Source organism: Lactuca virosa, chromosome 4 (assembly GCF_052849685.1).
Source record: "Lactuca virosa cultivar CGN04683 chromosome 4, Lactuca_virosa_CGN04683_v6, whole genome shotgun sequence".
Classification (NCBI taxonomy): domain Eukaryota; kingdom Viridiplantae; phylum Streptophyta; class Magnoliopsida; order Asterales; family Asteraceae; genus Lactuca; species Lactuca virosa.
The window spans coordinates 21,855,559-21,875,552 of record NC_136429.1 but is presented as its reverse complement, the minus strand read 5'-3'; the positions used below and the strand labels follow the sequence as shown (position 1 = coordinate 21,875,552).

General features: G+C 34.6%; 3 protein-coding genes across 3 annotated transcripts; 2 read left to right on the top strand and 1 right to left on the bottom strand.

Moving 5' to 3' along the window:
• The first annotated feature begins 3,480 nt into the window (after positions 1-3,480).
• LOC145169519 (vesicle transport v-SNARE 12-like) lies at positions 3,481-5,219 on the top strand. The gene is made up of 6 exons (XM_079088062.1): positions 3,481-3,607; positions 4,003-4,137; positions 4,265-4,323; positions 4,403-4,576; positions 4,660-4,830; positions 4,946-5,219. Exons 2-6 carry the CDS (start codon positions 4,041-4,043, stop codon positions 5,096-5,098), a joined length of 654 nt encoding a protein of 217 aa, XP_078944188.1. The 5' UTR covers positions 3,481-3,607; positions 4,003-4,040; the 3' UTR covers positions 5,099-5,219.
• Positions 5,220-9,839: 4,620 nt separating this feature from the next.
• On the top strand, positions 9,840-11,563 carry LOC145169518 (plant/protein). Its single transcript, XM_079088060.1, has 5 exons — positions 9,840-10,449; positions 10,682-10,781; positions 10,876-10,996; positions 11,103-11,189; positions 11,271-11,563. Exons 1-5 carry the CDS (start codon positions 10,029-10,031, stop codon positions 11,406-11,408), a joined length of 867 nt encoding a protein of 288 aa, XP_078944186.1. The 5' UTR covers positions 9,840-10,028; the 3' UTR covers positions 11,409-11,563.
• Positions 11,564-14,264: 2,701 nt separating this feature from the next.
• LOC145169516 (S-locus lectin protein kinase family protein) lies at positions 14,265-17,015 on the bottom strand. Its single transcript, XM_079088059.1, has one exon. It carries the CDS (start codon positions 16,942-16,944, stop codon positions 14,290-14,292), a length of 2,655 nt encoding a protein of 884 aa, XP_078944185.1. The 5' UTR covers positions 16,945-17,015; the 3' UTR covers positions 14,265-14,289.
• Positions 17,016-19,994: the final 2,979 nt, after the last annotated feature.

Sequence of the window (19,994 nt, the reverse complement as noted above, 5' to 3'; positions counted from 1 at the left end):
CTTCAACTCTGATGAAAGTGGCGCTGAAAACCCTTGGGTTATTATGCCTCTTGCAACAAACATTAGGTCCGGTTGATTAGGGTTTTATGGCGGCGGCGGCTAGAATAGGGTTTTATGGCGGCGGCTAGAATAGGGTTTTATGGCGACGATGTTGCAGGTCGACCACGAAAGGCAACGAATCAGGGGACTCCAGATCTAGACATGAAACCAATCATACTGGAGAAAACAAATAGAGAAAAGGGGTGACGACTCTGGTGGTCGTTCGACGACAGATCGAGTCGGAGACAGACGACTGATGGTTTCTTGCGTTGAAGGGTTTTCAGAGCCGAAGAAGGACGAATCTGGTGGTTTCTATGTTGTCAGAGTCATTTTAGGTGACTGACAGTTTAAAAACCATGAATCGACGATCGGCGGAGACAAATTCGATGAGCTAACAGGTATGATGGTGGGATCTGGCATAATCTGGTGTAAATGGCGACGATTTCATGCAGTAATAGTGGTTTCCGGCGAACAATGGTGGTTCCCGGCGATGGTGGCGGCGATGTTCTGATTTTTCCGATCGGTTGTTCCGGTGGGATTGGGAGGATATAGGAAGATGAAAGTGGTTATGGGTGTGGGAGATAGTAGGGTGGGTGGTATTTTTATTTTTGATTTTCTTCTAAATACAAAAAAAAAAGAAAAAGATAAAATATAAAAGTGAGGGCAATTCCGTCATTTTAAATATTTTCATAAAGTTTTGGACCAAACTCGCAACAAAATGAAAAGTTTGGACCTCTGGTGCTAGTCCAAACTTTTTTGGACCAAAGTGGCAATTTTGAGCTAACCACAGGGACCATTTGTGCAGTTTAGTCTTAAACCTAACATGTTTTAGTTCTAGTTTATATTGCTTATTAATCAAGTTCTGTGATAGTTAATCATTCTAATTGCATGAATTTGTCACCTAATTATTTATGATCATTAAATATTTAGAACTAGGATTAATCACATCTTAGATAAAGTAATTAAAGCTTGTAACTTTAATTGTGTTAGAGAGCATAATTAATCTTAATTTGTGCTTGGTTGCTTAAATTGATCATAAGAAAGTAACTACTATCATTCATAGTCCAATGTGTGTTCATTATCGATTTGGTGTTTAACTTGTGCTTGATCATTGCATGTTAATTCATAAATTGGTATGTCTAGATCTTTTATCATAATACCTAGTTAACAAATTGGTAATCAATATATTCCATCAAGTAGAAATCAATCATAGGAGAATGGGAAATCGGAACTGAATAGAAGTACTCTTTAATCTTAAAATAAATTCGTTTTTATTTACTTGCTTAGTTGGTAATTTGGTAGTGATTTGAATTAAGTTCTTATGATCTTGCAAAATCAGTAAAAACCTCAAATTTAAGTTTGTTTTCTTAGTTTAATTAGCAGTAGTTATTTTAATTAATTAAATTTTGTTCCCTGTGTTCGACACCCGACTTACCCAAGCTATTCTATAATATGACTAGGTAAACTGCCTATAGGTGCATATATTAGTTAAGTTAGTTAGGTTATAAATTTAAAAACAAGTAGGTACTTTTGTGCATATCAGTTATCGAGCAATACTTTACCATATAAGATGAACCCTAAAACACTTTCTTCATCTCTTCTTGTTTCACAATCATGAATTAGAACAATAACACTTACCACTTCTTCGACTCTTGATAATCTAAACATATAAATGTTTGGCAAGTGTTAATATGTTTGATTCTTTGCGTCAAATTTTAATCCTAAATTTAACTTGACATTCAACAAAAATATATGTAATAAAATCTTTTAGCACTTTTCACGCGGGACATTCCAAGGTCGGCCTAAGCTACGAGCGACGACAACCCATGGCATCAAAGGCTAAGGGGCCTCAACTTCGGGCCCAACTTTAGTTGAGTTTTTACCCAAAACATGGTACTTGGAAAAAATATTTACCAAAATATGGTAGTTTCAAATTTATTTATAGAATAGTAGTGAAAATATAGTTGGATTGAACTTTTTGTTTATTAAATAAAAGAAAAAGAGTAAAGTGGCCCCACCACAGACCACACTACTTCACGATTTCTTCTCTTCTCCGTTTCCGTTCTTACTCGCCGGAAAAAATGGAAATATAGAAGCATGGATGCTTTGCTTGATTGCTTCACAAGCTGCTCACCGGATTCTTTTTATTCCTCTCTTCTTCTTTTTTCCTCCATGTTTAAGCTCACCTGGTCATTGACATTTATTCTTCCCTTTTTCCTTTGTGTTTTGCAAGACGTTGCCTTTCCAAAGGTTTCCCTCAAGCAATTTTCTCCTTCACCGGTTCTCTCACATGTACTCATTCGTCGCCAGTTTCTCTCATGTTTTCTCTTGTATTTCGGTTTCCCTCGTTTTGCCATCTGGCGTGTTCCGTCGGGTCTATTCCATCAACGTCGTATAAGTGAGTTTTCTAGCAGTTTTTTGCATTCTATGCCTAGAAAATAAAATATCTACTTCTGCTACATCATTGTGCACGTTTTCATGATGTCATATTTTCCTGATTCAATCCCCCTCTACATATTATCAAACAAGTCCCCTCATATCTAGTGATCTTTTTTAAGTCCCTTAGATTTCTTGGGAATTTGTCAAATCATAATGTATCAAGCTTTAAAACTACGAACATATATATATTTTTATGTACGATCAACTACAAATTCGAAGAAACAGGGCATTGAATTGTTTGATGTCATGACCGGTTAAGTATGCTTAAAAGAGACCTATGTAGTAAATCATGAGACAGAAGGAAAATGATTAAAAAAACATAAGACTCATAAGGATTCATGAGCCATGTTGTTAAGTATTTAAACTATAAGCTAGGCACTTTGTGAACTTGAATTGCATGTTTAAAAATTAGGTCGGAATATGCTACTAGTTTAAAAAACTCAAAAGGTTAGTGGTGTTCTATAATAGCTATATTAACCTAAAAATGGAAGTGCAAATGCGTTTAAGAAGATGAGGTGGTGCTATAGCGAATTCCATGGAAAAGAACTAAACGATAGGACTGGGTTAAAATAAATTTGTTTTTAATATAAAATACGCAGGGACCATAGCTAAAACCAAGTTCACTATGTTTTGGAATATATTTTTGAAAGTACTAGAGAATGGTAATTGTTTTTTTAAAATTACCACACTCGTGTACAAAACTCAACTTTAGTTAATAGTGTCACTAATATGTTTATTTGTATCTGGGCAACGAAATAAACCAATAGAAAAAAATAAATAACACATATGGAACATGTGTTACAAGTTAGACGGTATTTTAAATTTTAAATTTTAAATTTTTTATAATTATAAAATTAATTATAATTATATAATATAATAATTTTTGAACAATCAAACCGAAATTAAAAAAAAAGAAATTGCTAATCATCAACAATCACGGATTCACGGCCAATATTTTTCACATCGGGTCAGTTAGGAAATCGAGTCAGCTATATTTTTACCGGCATTCGAGATGCCTACGGACACTATATTATGGCCCCACATCCGGAGAATGTACTATTTCACAACTGACCGTTTACGAAAATCGTTTCTTCATCAGATCTTCCTCAAAATACTCTTCTTCGTCTCTGTAAGTCATCGATCTACACTTTTAGTTACAAATCTTATTGCAATTGAATTCATGTAAGCAATTCAGTTCATGCTCTATGTTAACATTTTCATCAGTAATTTAGATCGATTGCTTCTCTAATATTGACCGGATACGAATTAGGGTTTTACAAATCCGATGGTTTTTTCGGCTGTTATGATTTAGGAAACATAAATTAAGGTTTAGCTGTATCGATTTGTGCTTTCAGTAAATTGGAGTTACTAGTTTATTGAGTAATTTCTTCCTGTGCGAAAATGATGGATTCTACGCGATTCGTTCGTTTCGATTTGATGAATTTGCATTTTGGTAGTAATCTAAACTTTATATGATTAATTGGAAATGGCTACGTTGTAATGTTGGTTTTCAATTTGAAGCAGATTGTGATTGAGAGGTGTTTTGTAGAAGAAAGGCAGAGATGAGCGAAGTATTCGAAGGCTACGAGCGACAGTATTGTGAGCTGTCTGCGAATTTGTCCAGAAAATGTAACGCAGCTGGTTCTATTCTTGATGGAGGTATTTCTTTTTAGCTTTCATTGCATTTAGTTTCTCAGTTCAGTTTTTTGGGTTGTGATTGTGTTATATTCTGATTGTGTTATCAACAACTGATCTGATCCTTTACTTGTGATATCATGATATGAAGAGCAAAAAAGCAAAGAGATCAATGAACTGCTATCTGGATTAGATGAAGCTGATGTTCTGGTAAACAATAACTAGTCCTTTTATCTTTCTTTTTTTCTGCAATTCTGGTTTGTAATTTACGCATGGAAAATTGTACCAGATAAGAAAAATGGATCTTGAAGCAAGAAGTCTGCAGCCAAGTGTGAAGGCAATGCTGCTTGCAAAGCTTCGAGAATACAAATCTGATTTAACAAAACTGAAAAGGGAAGTTAAGAAACTTGCTTCAGCTAAATCCAGTCTAACTGCACATGAAGAGTTGCTGGAGTCCGGAATGGTAAAATCTCCATTTCCTAACTACTGGAATTGGAATTGCCTATTCCCATATACTAAATCTGGAATTGCCAATTCCCATTACAGGCTTCTTCAGATCAAAGAGATAGACTGATGATGTCAACTGAAAGGCTAAATCAATCTAGTGAGAGAATTAAGGATAGCAGGAGAGCTGTGTTTGAAACCGAGGAACTTGGTGTCTCAATTCTTCAAGATTTGCATCAACAACGAGAAACTCTTTTAAATTCCCATGCAAAGGTATTTTATTTTTAGGGGTTTTGTTTCTTTTCTTCCCAACTTAATGAATGTTATGGAAGGATAAAATGGTCATTTCTTCTTGAACATAATAAAAAAAAAAAAGTAAATTTGACAGCTGCATGGAGTAGATGATGCGATTGACAAGAGTAAGAAAGTGTTAACAGCAATGTCAAGAAGGATATCGAAGAACAAGTGGATTATTGGGTCTGTGATTGGAGCTCTTGTGCTTGCCATTATTTTTATTTTATATTTCAAGCTTACTCATTAGTGACTCTCACTTCTAAAACATGTTTGACCATATTATATTGGGTGTATGTATGTATATATGTTGTTATGTTTTAGACCTTGTTTGCAGCTTTGTTATAAAATTGACATCAACTTTGATTTTTCATCTTTTTGCCATTTACTGTAATAATTCATTTTTTGTGAAAAAGATTTGGACAAACAATTCAAGGTCTCATTTCATGTTAATGTTTTGTAGGAATTCAATATGCTCGGAAACTATCAAATTCCAATTTTGATAGATTTTAATTTTCCTAGTTCAGTGTGAAAAAGATTCAGTGTTACTCATACTTTTTTTTGTTCAAGACCAAAATGCCTTTGTTATATATTATGAAAAGTTCAATTATGTACAAATAAAAAAATAAACCTTTTCGTCATATTAATTATTTTCTACCACCTAAACTTAAGATAGAAAATGATTTCTATAAATATTACTTGTAAAAACAATGTGCGAAACCAAAATGACCCCTAAAAGTTTATACTAAATAGTATATGATTTTCTTATTATAAGACAGGTAGGAATAGGCAACATGCACCCGCGTTACTCCGACGTGGCACGACAAAAACAACGTTATAACGCCAGTTACACCGTCTCGGTGTTAGGTGCATTTCATGTACCCATTTTGTAGCTTTATTTCATAAAAGTACATTGCATTTAGGTTTAAACTCATGCATTTTGCATATTTTCGGGATTTTTCATGATGCAATTTCATTCACACACTTTTGTAATATTTCAGAGACTTTTGGAGGTTGGATCTTGCTTTAGGAGGTTAAAAAGAGTTAAGGGTAAAATTTCAGGGCTATTGGAGCATCGAGGAGGAAGTTATGAAGAAAATGAAGATTTTGGTTTTACAGGAGTTTACACGGCCGTGTAAATGGAAGCCTATAATTTACACGGGCCGTGTAAAAACGCATATACAGGAGCATTCTACTTTTCTTGTTTACACGGCCGTGTAAATGACAGTGTTAATTTACGCGGGCCGTGTAAACGTAAATGCGGGTTTTAAAGCAGTTTTTCACCATTTTTAAAGGGGAACCAATTTTTTTAAGAGGGGGTCGACTTTTGGAGCAGAGAAAGTGATTTTCTTGAGGATTTTGAAGTTGATTAACACTTGGGAACATTTGATTTCATTTTGTAAGAACTTTAATTTCTTTTTCTAGATTTGTGATCTTGTTCTAGCCATGATTGGCTAGAACCCTAGTTTCTCCAACTTCATGTATTGACTTCTTAGTTGTGATTTCAATCATATGACTTGATGTTTGCTTTCAATTTTCTATCTAGTGAATTTGATTTTGTCTCAATCGAATGTTTGATTCTAATTGTGATTCTTACTGGCCATTTGAATTAGGGTTAGATCATTCAAGTTATCTAATTGCAAAATCCGTAATTGTTTTGTAAATTGGACTAGGTAACAAGCACTAATTTGATTTCTATTGAATGAATTTAGTGTAAATCTTTTCACACACTTTTACACTCCCGAGCTTGTGAGGAGTATTGAGTGTTGTTGGGAACATTCACATAAAGTTTAAAGCAACCTTTCAATCTAATTCTAAGAGCTTGTTTAGATTAGGTTAGTAAGGTTAGGATTAATCAAAGAGCTTGTTTTGGTTAATTATTGTGGTGAATGGGAAGTGTTAGAGCTTGTTAACACTTTCAAGTACCAACTTAGATAGAATTAAACAAATATCTTGTCATCCATGGAATCACATTGCTAATTTGTCTTGCATAGAGTTGGAGTACTTACAAATTTTGAACTTATTTCACTTAATCAATTGCTTACTCATTAAATTAGCTCTTATTTGAATCATTGCATTTAAATCCCCCTCTTTTGTGATCATATTGTACCTTGCGCAAAAAGGTATAAGCATTTGTCCCGTGTCTCTGTGGATCGACCCTGCTTACCTTGTATTACGTTTTTAGTGCAAAGTAACAGTGTTTTTGGAGTCAATTGTACCCCTTTATTTGTTGGGTTTGACACGCCTAACACCCGGCCTTGCGTTTTTTGGCTTTATGGTGGTAACGAGAGGAAACAATTGAATTGGCTTGCATTTTTAGGGGAACGGTCACATTTTTGATCGTTTGCAAACGGTCACAAACTTAATAATAATAATAATAATAATAATAATAATAATAATAATAATAATAATAATAATAATAATTTTCCCTATTTATATCTAATATAAATACACAATATTTATCTCAATTTTACCTACAAAACTCAACAATTTCTTTTAAAAATTCACATTTCTTTCGATTTCATTTTCTTTTCTAGTATTCTATTTACTTAAAAAATGGATCATTTTGATCCATTTCATCCATACAACCATGATATCGACGATGATGATATGTTTGTGGGTATGATGTACTAATATGTTACGGGCATGCTACCGCCAGAGTCAGCTCCACTACTGACCAGACGTGTGGCGTTGAACAAAAATCGTGAAGAAGGGCATAGACGTCTAGTACGCGATTATTTTGTGGATAATTGTGTCTACCAATCTAGCGATTTTAAAAGAAGGTTGCGTTTGCGGAAAAATGTGTTTCAACGGATAGCCAATGCAATGAAAAACAGGTACTGTAAATATACTTGTTTTACAAATTAAATATATGTTCTTTAGATTTTTAAATAATTGTTTTTAGATAACACAAGTACACCTTTTTTACAAATTAAATATATGTGTTAGGTATGAATATTTCCAAATGAGGTATGATACGAGAGGTAAACGAGGTTTTACAAGGTTGCAAAAATGTGGTGTTGCAATCAAGCTTATGACTATAGAGGAGTCACCCGATTCTATTGATGACTATATGAGAATGTCAGAGCGAACTGCACGAGAAAGTTTGTATAATTTGGCGAGAGGTGTTATCGAAACCTTCGGTGACAAATACTTGCGCAAACCTTCATTGAATGACACATGCAACAACTATATGCGGCGCATGAAGAACGACATGGTTTTCCGGGTATGCTTGAAAGCATTGATTGCACAAAGTGGATATGGAGAAATTGTCATGTGGCATGGAAAGGTCAATACACAAGTGGTCATCCTGGATCGCCGTCGTTGGTATTAGAGGTTGTTGCTTCACAAGACTTATGGATTTGTCATGCTTTTTTCGGAGTTGCGGGTTCTAACAACGACGTAAACGTTCTTGATCAGTCACAAATATTTCAGGACCTTTTGACAGGAAAAGCATCGGGTGCTCTTTCATAGTGAATGACAATGAGTATAAGTTTGGGTATTACCTCACAGATGGAATGTATCAACCATATTCCACGTTTGTGAAAGTGTTTCGACACCCGATAGAACCAAAAGACAAAATTTTCAAGAAAAGACAAGAAGGAGCACGTAAGGACGTGGAACGTGCTTTCGGAGTTCTGAAAACAAAATGACACATAGTTGAACATGCGGCACGACCATATCACTTGAACACTCTACAAGATATTATGCGTGTGTGTATCATAATGCATAACATGGTGATTGAAGATAAATGACGAAACATTGCGAAATATTCACCTACGGAACCTAGATACATTCAATTTCAACAAGGAACAACAAAATAGTTACATAGAGTCGTTGCCATTCAAGACCAACGAATATACAAGCAACTTCTAGAAGACTTGACTAAACATATCTACGATGATACCGAAGATGAATAATTTAGGTCAAAAAATGTAATTTTTCTCATATATATATATATATATATATATATATATATATATATATATATATATATATATATATATTTGGTTTTTAGGTTTTTAAATGTTTTTATCATTTGTTGTAATTTTTTTTTCTAATGTTGTTTTTTAATTTAGGATTTATTAAAATTTTATTTTTACTTTTTAAATGTTATTTTTAATTTATGATTTAATTTATATGGTAAATATAAATATTATAACATAAATAAAAAATAATTTGGAAATATAGAAATTAAAAACATAAAAAAAATAAAAAAATAAAATAGAAAATAAATTGTGTTATCACATGTTATTTGATGTTGTCAATTTTCATATTGAGTATTATAACACTCATGTATGAGTAGGATGATAATGTGTGGGTGTCATAACAACCTATTCAAAGATAACTAATATAAACAAAACATAATTTTTTTAATATAGAAAGAGAAAATAAAGAAATAAAAGTTAAGTATACAATTAATTTAAGTAAAATTTTGATTTTTTTTATATTTATAATTACAATTGCATATTCTATTTTGTGTTTTCTAAATTAAGAATTTATATTTGAATATGTTATATAGAAAACAAAAAACAAAATGATTGGAAAAACTCCTAGCAAAACCTTATTATCAATTTACAAGGAGAAATTAAAAAACAATTATAACGAACATATTTGGCAAAACTAACGTTAACTGAAAGATGTAACTTTTAACTATACATAAACTTTAAAATAGTAATTAGTTTTGACCTTTTAAATATGTAGATTAAATAAAAATTATAAGTTAAAAGTCCCAAAACACTATTTGTTTTCAATTTAAAACTTTTATGTAAAATAAAATTTTAAAACTCATACTGTGAAACACGAAGTTTTTTGTTTTATTTTAGAACTAAAAATTTAAAAGCTCTCCAAAGGTCAAATAAATAAGATTTTTTTTTCCAACTATTTTTTCCAAGATAACTTTTTAAACTGTTATTCAAAAAATAGAAACTAAAGTGACACTTACGTACTTACCTCATAATTTTGTAGTTTAGTTTGACTCGTGAGTTGTAACTCGGGCACATAAAAATCTGCACCAATAGAAATTAGAATCCCCCAGGGATTCAGTGAACCAACTTTCCTTCGATTCTCCGGTGGTCTTTCAGTCGTTCACGCTGTCGCCGATCGCTACCAACTTCTCCTCTACCGCCCCCTTTGTATATAAACACCCACACGTCTCACACGCACAAGCAAGAGCCTGTATGATGGAATCCCTCTCCTCCGTATCTACCTCAATCGTCTTACCGCCCGGAACCCCCTTCCACCACCACCACCACCGCCGGAGAATCCATCTACAATCCTCCTCCTTTTCCACCTCATGCCTTCATCCCGATCACCGTCATCCTTCCCGATATCTCTCAACCTTCGTGACCCCTTCAAACCCTAAACTAAACCCGTATGGAAGCAGAGTCGATGGTATGGCGTGTAAACTGAAAGCTGTAGGAAATCGAGGAGGAACTAAAGGGGAAGATGAAGGAGAAGAGGATGAGGAGGTGGAAAAGGCGTTACGATTGGATGGGACGATCCCTGGTTCTTCTAATGAGTTCGTAGAACAAGTTTCGTCGCGTGCTTATGACATGCGTCGTCATCTCCAACAAACATTTGACAGCAGCAGTTACGACGGTATAATTTATCTCCGATCACTATTTTTTCAACTATAAATCTGACCTTTCTCATCAAACTTTCTGATTATTAGTATTTTTTCTGTACGAATTGTTCATATTTGCTTGTTTTCATTGATCTGTCAAGTAATAGGAACTCACTCATCCACAGATTGATCTTAGATTAAAAACTAGGATCTTCAAGGTGCCTTCTATGAATTTGACTCACTCGTTATTCTGATGTATTGATTCAGTGCTGGAAGCAAATCCATGGAGAGGAGATGCAAAACCTGTTTATGTATTAACCCGAAGGGAAAACCAGCTCTGCACAATGAAAACCAGAATGAATCGCAGGTTTCACTTCTGATTAATTGTTAAATTCTCATGCATCCAATACTCTACTTTCATAACTCCTTCTCCTTTCTTCTAATCCCAAACTCACAAACAGTGAAGTTGAAAGGGAACTTGGGATGTTGTTCTCCAAAGGACGTAAGTTAAGAAATCAAACAAAGAAACCAACTCCCAATAAGTTCCAGATGCTTGTTGAAGATGTCAGGGATGGAGTGCTTGTAAGTTATCTTTTATCATAATATCCTTATCCTCATGTAGTCATGTTGATATGATCTTTGTAAAAGGCATTTGAGGATTGACACCATTAATGAAATGTTTTGTAAGGTTTTTGAGGATGAGACAGAAGCAGCAAAATACTGTGACCTTCTGCAAGGAAATTGTGAAGGGGTTGCAGAGATTGAAGCCTCATCGGTAACTAACAACAATCAATCATCAACTTTTCAAATCTGCTTTCTAACTTTAATAAATTCTTTTTGAATTATGAATTTTCAGGTGTTTGATCTTTGCCAGAAGATGAGGGCACTTGCGGTTTTGTTTAGGAGAGGAAGAACACCTCCTCTACCAGAAAGCCTTAAGCTTAACTTGAGTGCTCGCAAACGTTCCCTTGAAGATCAAGATGATGTCATCTGAACAAATCCCAAGTTTGCCATATGGTACATGATTATAATTTACATATACCGTATATAAATAGATTTACTGTTAACAATCATATTCATTTAGAAACAAATTGGATGATTGATTATACACCTTTTATGATATAGATCAATGCGTTTGTTTTCTCTCTACGTACTTCTGTTTCCCAATTCTCCTTGTATTTATATTCTATACCTTTGTATAATGTTTAATCAAATCAGTGAGAATCCAGTTACATATAATTGGGTATATTTGTGAGCTAATAATTCATTGATGGGAAAATCCTAATATAAGAAGTCTATTTACTAATCAAAATTTGTGAAATGCTATATTTTTGAAAAATATAGCTAGCAAAAAAAAGTTCACCATTGGAAAAACATCATCAATAAATTCAAGGCCAAACTTTCTCGATGGAAAGTATATATGTTGTTGGTGGGAGGCTGGGATACACTTCTAAAATTGGTCATCGGTAGTCTTGGCATATATTATATGTCTTTGTCTCCAGCTTTAGATGCAGTCCTAAATTACTTGGCAAACGTCATACTTGTAGGCTTCTCATTGATTCTACTACTTTTGTTGGCATGAAATGACCCAAATAATGGAACAACGTTGTTCCAATTGTGGTTAATGTATTGTTGTGGAGTATTTATCTTAATCGAGTATCCAGTAGATTAGTTTTGATAAAAGAGGGACTGATGTGGAGGCTATCATGTGCCCCCCCATATGCGACTTGGTGTCGGTATATTGTGCCTCCTAGCATCGCAGATCTCATTTCTTGTCATGCGTTGGTGGGTCATGGATTTACCTTCTTTTTACATGATTTTCAAATTGGATGTTTTGGCATAAAGTTACTTCTTTGACCTTGCGCAAAAGAAAGCCTTTGAGGATGCTTTTACATTTTCGCAATTTGATGATATTTGGAGGTGCTAAACCTAAGAAAACGGATCTTTTTGATAACATTGTTTATTCCTCTTTTTTTTTTTTTTTTTTGGATAGAAGCAAGAAGTGCAAACTTAATTAAGTTTGTTGGTCACACAATCCATGTATTGTTATTCACACATTATAATGTTTATTTCTATCGTCTTGATAGTTTAATAAAATTTTTGTTCAAAAAAAAAAACATGAGTTAGCCAAACAAGAAAATTATTTTGCTAAATCAAATAATTAAGGAGTATGTAATTGGTTTGGTGTCATTTTGTTGCGCAAATTGTTTGCGGAAAAGTTTACGTATACGAGGTGTGCAACCGCACATGGCCTGTTTCGTTTAAGAGATTTGAAATTTTTAATAGAACAACATATAATGACATTACTGACATATTAGTGACGGATCTGTGAATTTTTATTTTGATTAATTTTATAACAATTAGAGTCTTATAAATGATGCATAAAAAATTATATTTATAGGCTAATTTTTATTTTTCTCACATAACTAACCATTTTAAGAAGGAATAACAAAGAAATCTCAATTCAGACTTGGAAGAAACCTCCAAGGTATTCTCCATCAATCATTAAATAGAAACAAGACACATAGGTGTATCCATTCATCAAGTTCCTATTAAAATAAAATCAACACAAGAAAACGCAATCCGGGAAGGATTTGCAAAATAATACCACAAAGCACAAAAGAAAAAAAAATGCCAAATATTAGTATACATTTGTCACAAAATAAAGGAATTTTACAAAGTCTCATTTTACATTACTATTTTAAGAAGGATTCGAAAAAACAAAACATCATTCATTCTAATATTTTTATAAGCGTCCCTTTTGTTTATGATTTTTAAATTCCCACACCATTACAATAAATTAAAAGTTGAAATTGTATACGGGAAGGCGACGAGGACAGAGATGAGAGAACCATTCATTTGAATGTGTCATCAAAATTAAATATATATATTTTTATCTACATTAAAACACTAAATTAATCTAATATTAATTTTTTAAGAATGTGACGACGACTAATTATATGTTTAATTAAGTTGATCGCAATTTAGAAAGTCTAAACGTGCATCTAACACCTTCGACACTCTAAAAAAAATCAAGGTGAAAACTCATAATTTACAATAAAAAATATTATGTATATAAAAACTAAAAAACTATTAAATTTATTTAATGGAATGTTTTGCCGGTTAATCAAAAATATTTACACCTATATCTTTAAGAAAGTGTAGAAAGTTACAAATCTTAAGTAACTAGATGTAATACTCATGTATTACATAAGTTAATTAAAAAAATTATATATAAAAGTCTAAATATTTAAAAACTTTAGATTTATAAGAAAATAAGAAAAATAATGAATTACTAAAATTGATTTTTCTTTTAAATTTAAATAAATAAACAAAATAAAGTAATGAACTTTAATTTAGAAAATTTGAAATAAAAAAGTAAATCTATTAATGAAATTGATATTCATTTATTATTACATTTATTGTAATTATTACATTAAAATATTATGTGAATTTTATTAAAATAGAAAAACTCATAAAATGACATGTGGACAATAAATTAATTCAAAATAACCACAAAATGACATTTGGTAAATTGAATGAGAGTACGACATGTGAAAAAAAAAATCTTCATTTATTAGAATAGATTAAAAGATAAAACAAACGGTAAATAATTTGGCAAAAAAAAGTTATATTATATGCTTATTTAGTAGAAATTTATCCTTGTCTTTGCTTAAACGAATCGATCTTTTTATATGATCACGATTTACATACAAACCAATCTAAAAAAGAGATGAAAGCCATCAAAGCTAACATTACACACATTCTGATCTTTTATTTTCGTAAACTTAACCTTACATTCTAAAATCTACCAAAATAAAAGATCAAAATCTTTTAATCGCTTGAAATATTGACATATAATATATAACGCCATGTTATCTAGGACCCGAGACTTGTTGTGAAGACATATATGAAAACGAGTTTAACGACATACTCGGACTACTACTATAATTTGTGGTCACCATAAACCCACCCCCCACTTCAACCTCCTCCCCAGTTCCAGCCATTGATGGCTCAGTGAACCGTTGTCCATAAAACCTCAAAAAGTTCAAAGAATCCAACTGCGGTTCACTCACGGGTAACACCCCTTCGAGTATCCCAACCACATTAGCCATTGTGAGCCGAACCGATGGGTCTTCATGTAAGCAACACAAAGCCACCTTCACAAGCTTCTCAACTTCATCTCTAGTCACCCGACCGGCTAACCGTGGGTCCACTAGGTCCATGTATCTTCCCTCTTCATGCATCTCCAATGCATGTAGAGGGAAATAGAACGCCCGGGCGCGTGCTCTGCCCCGGGCCTGAGAATGGTTTCGGGATCTTGATGATCTCGATGACTGACCATCAGTGCTACTAGTTGGGTTTCCCGAGCTATGACTCGGGGCCTGCACACAGTTCTTTCGACCCTGAATCAACTCCAGTAAAACCATACCGTAGCTATAAACATCGGTTTTGTCTGAAATTGCAGCGTTTGTGAGCCACTCGGGTGCTAGGTACCCGCGGGTTCCTCTCATTGTTGTAAATAAACCAGATTGTTCTGGGCTCAGCAATTTGCTGAGCCCGAAATCTGAGATTTTCACTTGCATAGTATCACTTAGAAGAATGTTTTCGGGCTTGACATCACAATGTATGATCTTGTGTTCGCACCCGTTGTGTAAATATGCAAGACCGCGAGCGGTTCCAACCGCGATCTCGAACCGTTCTTGCCATTCCAATGGCGGCCCGGTGCCGAAAATGGTTCGGTCCAATGAGCCACGGCTCATGTACTCATACACCAACAACCTCTCTCTTCCATGAGCGCAAAAGCCCTTGAGTTTGACTAGATTTACATGATGAATGTTTCCGATGATTGCAATCTCTGTACCAAATTCTTTCTTTCCCTGAGCTCCTAGGGAGGTGATCTTCTTCACTGCCACAACCGTTTTGTCACGGAGGACGCCTTTGTAAACCGTGCCAAATCCACCGGAGCCGATCTGGGTACTGAAATCTTTGGTGGCCTCGACAAGATCTTCATGATCGAACCTTATAGGTAAACCCGCAATTGAAAACAGCTCAAGATCTTCTGAACCAAAATTATCATTCAATTTCTTTGAATGAGAATTCTTGGCGTTGTTTCTTGATCTTATACGCATCCAGATGGCGAAAATAGAGATTAGCAGAACGCCGGAGCCCGGAAGTAAAATCAAAGCAACTACGGGGAAATCGGAACTGGAATTACTGTTATGATTTTGAGACAAAGATATTGCTTTGATGAACCCTAATGTATCGTCTTTTCCGTTTGTGGAGCTTGAAATGAAGGAACCCAAATGGTTTTGAAGCAAATAACATGATCCAGATGGATTTCCATGGAAGATAGCCAAACAAGAGCAGTTCGAAGAGCATAGATTTTCACATGTTGATAAATTCACACCCTTTCTAGTTGGATTTGTGAAATCAATTGGATGATACTTCATCCCATCTCCGAGCGGAATATATACATATTTCTCCGACGAATTGGATCGCAATCGGGTCCCGTTACCACCACAAGATTCCGGCAGCAACAATGAATTATCCGAGGGTGAGCAGCCGGGGTTTGCGTTCCGATCACCTCTAAATCCCGGCGGACAAGAACAACCACTAAGGGAACAGAGCCCAAGTTTGCCGCAACTGAACGGAGCACGGCAACTTTCCTCCGGCGTCGTGAAATCTGTCACCCAGTTACGGTTTGTGTATCTCATGACGTTGAGATAGCCAGCTTTTGTCAACTTTAGTATCCGGTAGTCGGAATTCACAGCCGCCGTCGTAATTAAAACTTGTACCACCACCTCCGATCCCTGGCCTCCGAACAGATAAAAACCAGACCCGTTTACCATGAGATACGAAATGGGTTGGTTTGAATTTATTACAGATTTTGAATCCATCAACAGTCTGTAATACGTCAAATTTTGCCACCGTAATAACCCGTCACCGGTGGTCACTGTAAACGTATAACCTCCCTCCGAGAAGTCAGCATCATCTTTGGAAGCGATTAACGATCCTCCAACCGGAAATCTCTGCCCAGAAACGATGGTATCCGTCGGGTAATCAAAAGATTGCCATAAAGTTTTGTTAAAACGATCAATGAGAAGTAAATTCCCGGAATCCAGTAGCTGCAGAGAAGCCACCGTGGAATTGAACGTGGGTGTTGACCAAACGGGTATGCCGGAATCATCATAGATTGTAATACCCGTGAAGGAGAGAAGGAGTTGACCAGAATTTGAGATGGGTTTATTGCGGTTGGCGACCCAGACGACGTTGCGGGAGTCAGAGTGGTAGATGAGGAGGTAGAACGACGGCGATTTAGGCTGTGAATTGAACATGGCAGCGGTGTAAGTGCGATTAACGGAGCGGAGGAAATCGCCGTTTTGGTCAACATAGTGGAAGTTGGAAGCTGTGAAATTTGAAGAAGAAGATATGGAGCCGGTGTAAGTAGTTGCCGAGTAGGAAGTAGACAAGAAGAGGAAGAGGAGGAGGAGGAGGAGGAGGAGGAAGGTGGGGGTGGTGGCAGCCATCCATGCAGAGAGAGAATTCGTCGCCGGAGAAACTTGTTTGTATTAAAAATGGCGGTGAGTTTGATTATTGGTGGTTAATTTGCGGCCGTTTTTTTGGTTTCAAAGCGTTGACCTTATTTAAAATACAAAACCACCCTTTTATTATATTTATAATTTATGTAAACAAAACTACATTTTTTTATTATTATTTAAACAAAACTACCTTTTTTTATTATATATATTTTTTTCTGTTTTATGGGCGACACTTCAAGTGCCGTGGCAGCCGTCCTAAGGTGAGCTGTAGGCGTGAACTAAACAGTATGGCGGTTGAAATTCCAATAAGGATCACATGCCCCTATTTGAAATCGCGGTGGTATAACGGTTTTTAATATTATGTATAATTTATAGTATATATCTATATAAAATCTATATATTAGATTATTAATACTATATAGAATTAATATCATAAAAAATCATATGAAAACATAACATAATCTATATATAATATTCTAATATAGTAATATGGAAACTAAAAAGTGTCAAAATGTCATTGTCGCTCAAGTCGTTCGTGGTTTCTAAAGACTGAAACAAACGAGAAAAGAAAGTTGTCGTTTGTTTCTTTGTAGTTTGTAATTAATTATATTTATTATTTAGACTTATTAAGACAAAAAGTGTAGTGGACTAGTAAAAAAAAATAAATATTTAATATTGAAATAACACACAATCGTTTTTTTCTTTGTCAAAGTAGCCTAATATGTACGAATTTGTAAAAGCGGGTGTAGCGTCGCTATACCGCTGATGAGGTTCGCGGTAAATAGCGGTCAATAGCGCCGCTAATAGCGTCACCGCTATTCGTAAACGCTATTTCAAAATAGCGGTTCAATATAACCGCAAAACGCTATAGCGCCGCTATAGCACCGCTATAGCGCGCTATTGATAGCATAGGGGCGTGAACTCTTGGCCATGTTGCTGACATCAGTTTTAATTCGGTTAACATTAAAAATTATATAAAGTTATATACCAATGTCATATTTCTTTGATCACATTAAAAATATATAAAAAATATATAGTAATTATTTAAAACCAAAAAAGACAAACAAGGAACAAATGGAAGAATAAATATGAAAATAGGTGGCATATTGTAGAGTTTTTAAATGTCTTGTTGGTGAAAATATATTTTTTTATTAGAAAAGGTAGCCATTATTAAGTAGACAATTAGACAGAATCTTAGTTGTAGTTAGATTAGACACCACTCTTGTTTTGGTTTTATTGTTGAGGACGAATGTAAACTTGACACTACTAGTTTGATGAGTCATCTTGAGAAAGGCTTAAACTTGAATCTAGAAAAATTCAAGCTCAATTAGAAAGCTCAAGATAAAAATACAATATTAAACAAAGTTTGATGTGAATTTGACCCGAAAACATTAACCACTGTATACCTTTTATTTTATTTATTTATTTATTTATTTTTGGGGAGAAGATGAAGATGAAGATGGGTTTCTCTAACAAAGCAACCCCCACATGCAAAGGCCCCCATTTTGGTAAAGATGGTTAGATGGGTTTATAAAGAAGATGAAGATGTATTTCATGGGTCTTCGGTAAAGAAGAGGCCTAGGAATTGGGTATTTTAGGCCTTGTTTCGAGCTTAGGCTTTTTCGCACGTCTATGATCAAGTATGTTAGTGCAAAATGCAAATGTTTGATATATGTATTTTTCATAACGCTCTATTTTTGAGTTTTGATGATTACAAACATAAAACTCAACTTATATTATTATCTAGACAAAATTGCAAAAAAGTCCCTGTGGTATGTATTTTTTTGAGGTTTTCATCCAAACTTCAATGTTTTTGGCTTCGTGGTCCTTTTTGGCTATGTAGAAATGATCTCCGGTAAACTTAAAATTACAAATATTCCCTTTTAATTTGTTTTTCTCATTTTCTTAAACATTTTATCCTTTTTTTTAATATTAATATCCTTTATTTTAATATTAATGTAATAAAAAATAAAGTGGGGGCCCACCCTTTCTCTCTCTCTTACGGGACAAGTGAGAAGAAAATCACCCCAAAACACCCCCATTCTCTTCTTCCTTGTCTCTTTTCATTTCATCTGCAACTTAAACAATACACACAATTCACCCAATACACACATCAATTTGATCTCCCTTCTTCCTTCGTCATTTTCTCTGTTTTGTGTTAGGTTAAAAAGCTTAAATCAGCTTCAATTAGAAAAGCATAGAGTGATCTAGATCAAGACCTAGAACGATCCCCAAATTAGGAATGATGAAACACAACAACGAACCTTGAATTGGGGACTCTCACTTTGATTTGAAGACGTTGGAGCTGGTATGGTAGGTTTTTCGAACAGTTGAAATGGTATCAGATAATGTCTGACGAAGTGGGTATCTTAGCGGCGGCAAGGTACTAGATCGACTCTGCCCTCCTTCCTTTCACCTGCAGATCGACTTTGAACAACAGGTATGTATGTGGTTTTGTTCGACCTAGAAGCAGCGACACACACACATATATTCAATGTGTGTTGATCACAAACAAAGGGGACGAGCACGATTTGGTGACGATGATATGAATATGTCTATGGCTTTTTCATTTCCTGGTTATTACTCATGGATAAATTGAAACCACTAAGGGAGAACGGAGAAAAGATGGGGATTTTTCATTTTTTGGTTGTCTTTGTATCTACAAGAAACATGTAATCAGGTTTCACCATCCATGTTGTTTATGTTTTATATTGAAACAATAATGAATGATAGATTTGGATTTGTGTTTGAATTAACAAAGTGAGCCATTGGAGGAATTACAAACTGATGAATACGTTCGAGATCAAGTGGCAGAGGAGAAAGGAGCTCAAGGTCATGAAATCGATTTTTCTGGTTACCTCCCTCACCTCATTCTTCTCTAGATCTCCAAATTGATTTTTCCAGTGGGGTATGTGGAGAGAGAGAGAGAGATAGAGGGAGAGAGGGAGGTGAGGTGGGCCCCACTTTATTTTTTATTACATTAATATTAAAATAAAAGGTAAAATGTTTAAGAAAATAAGAAAAACAAATTAAAAGGG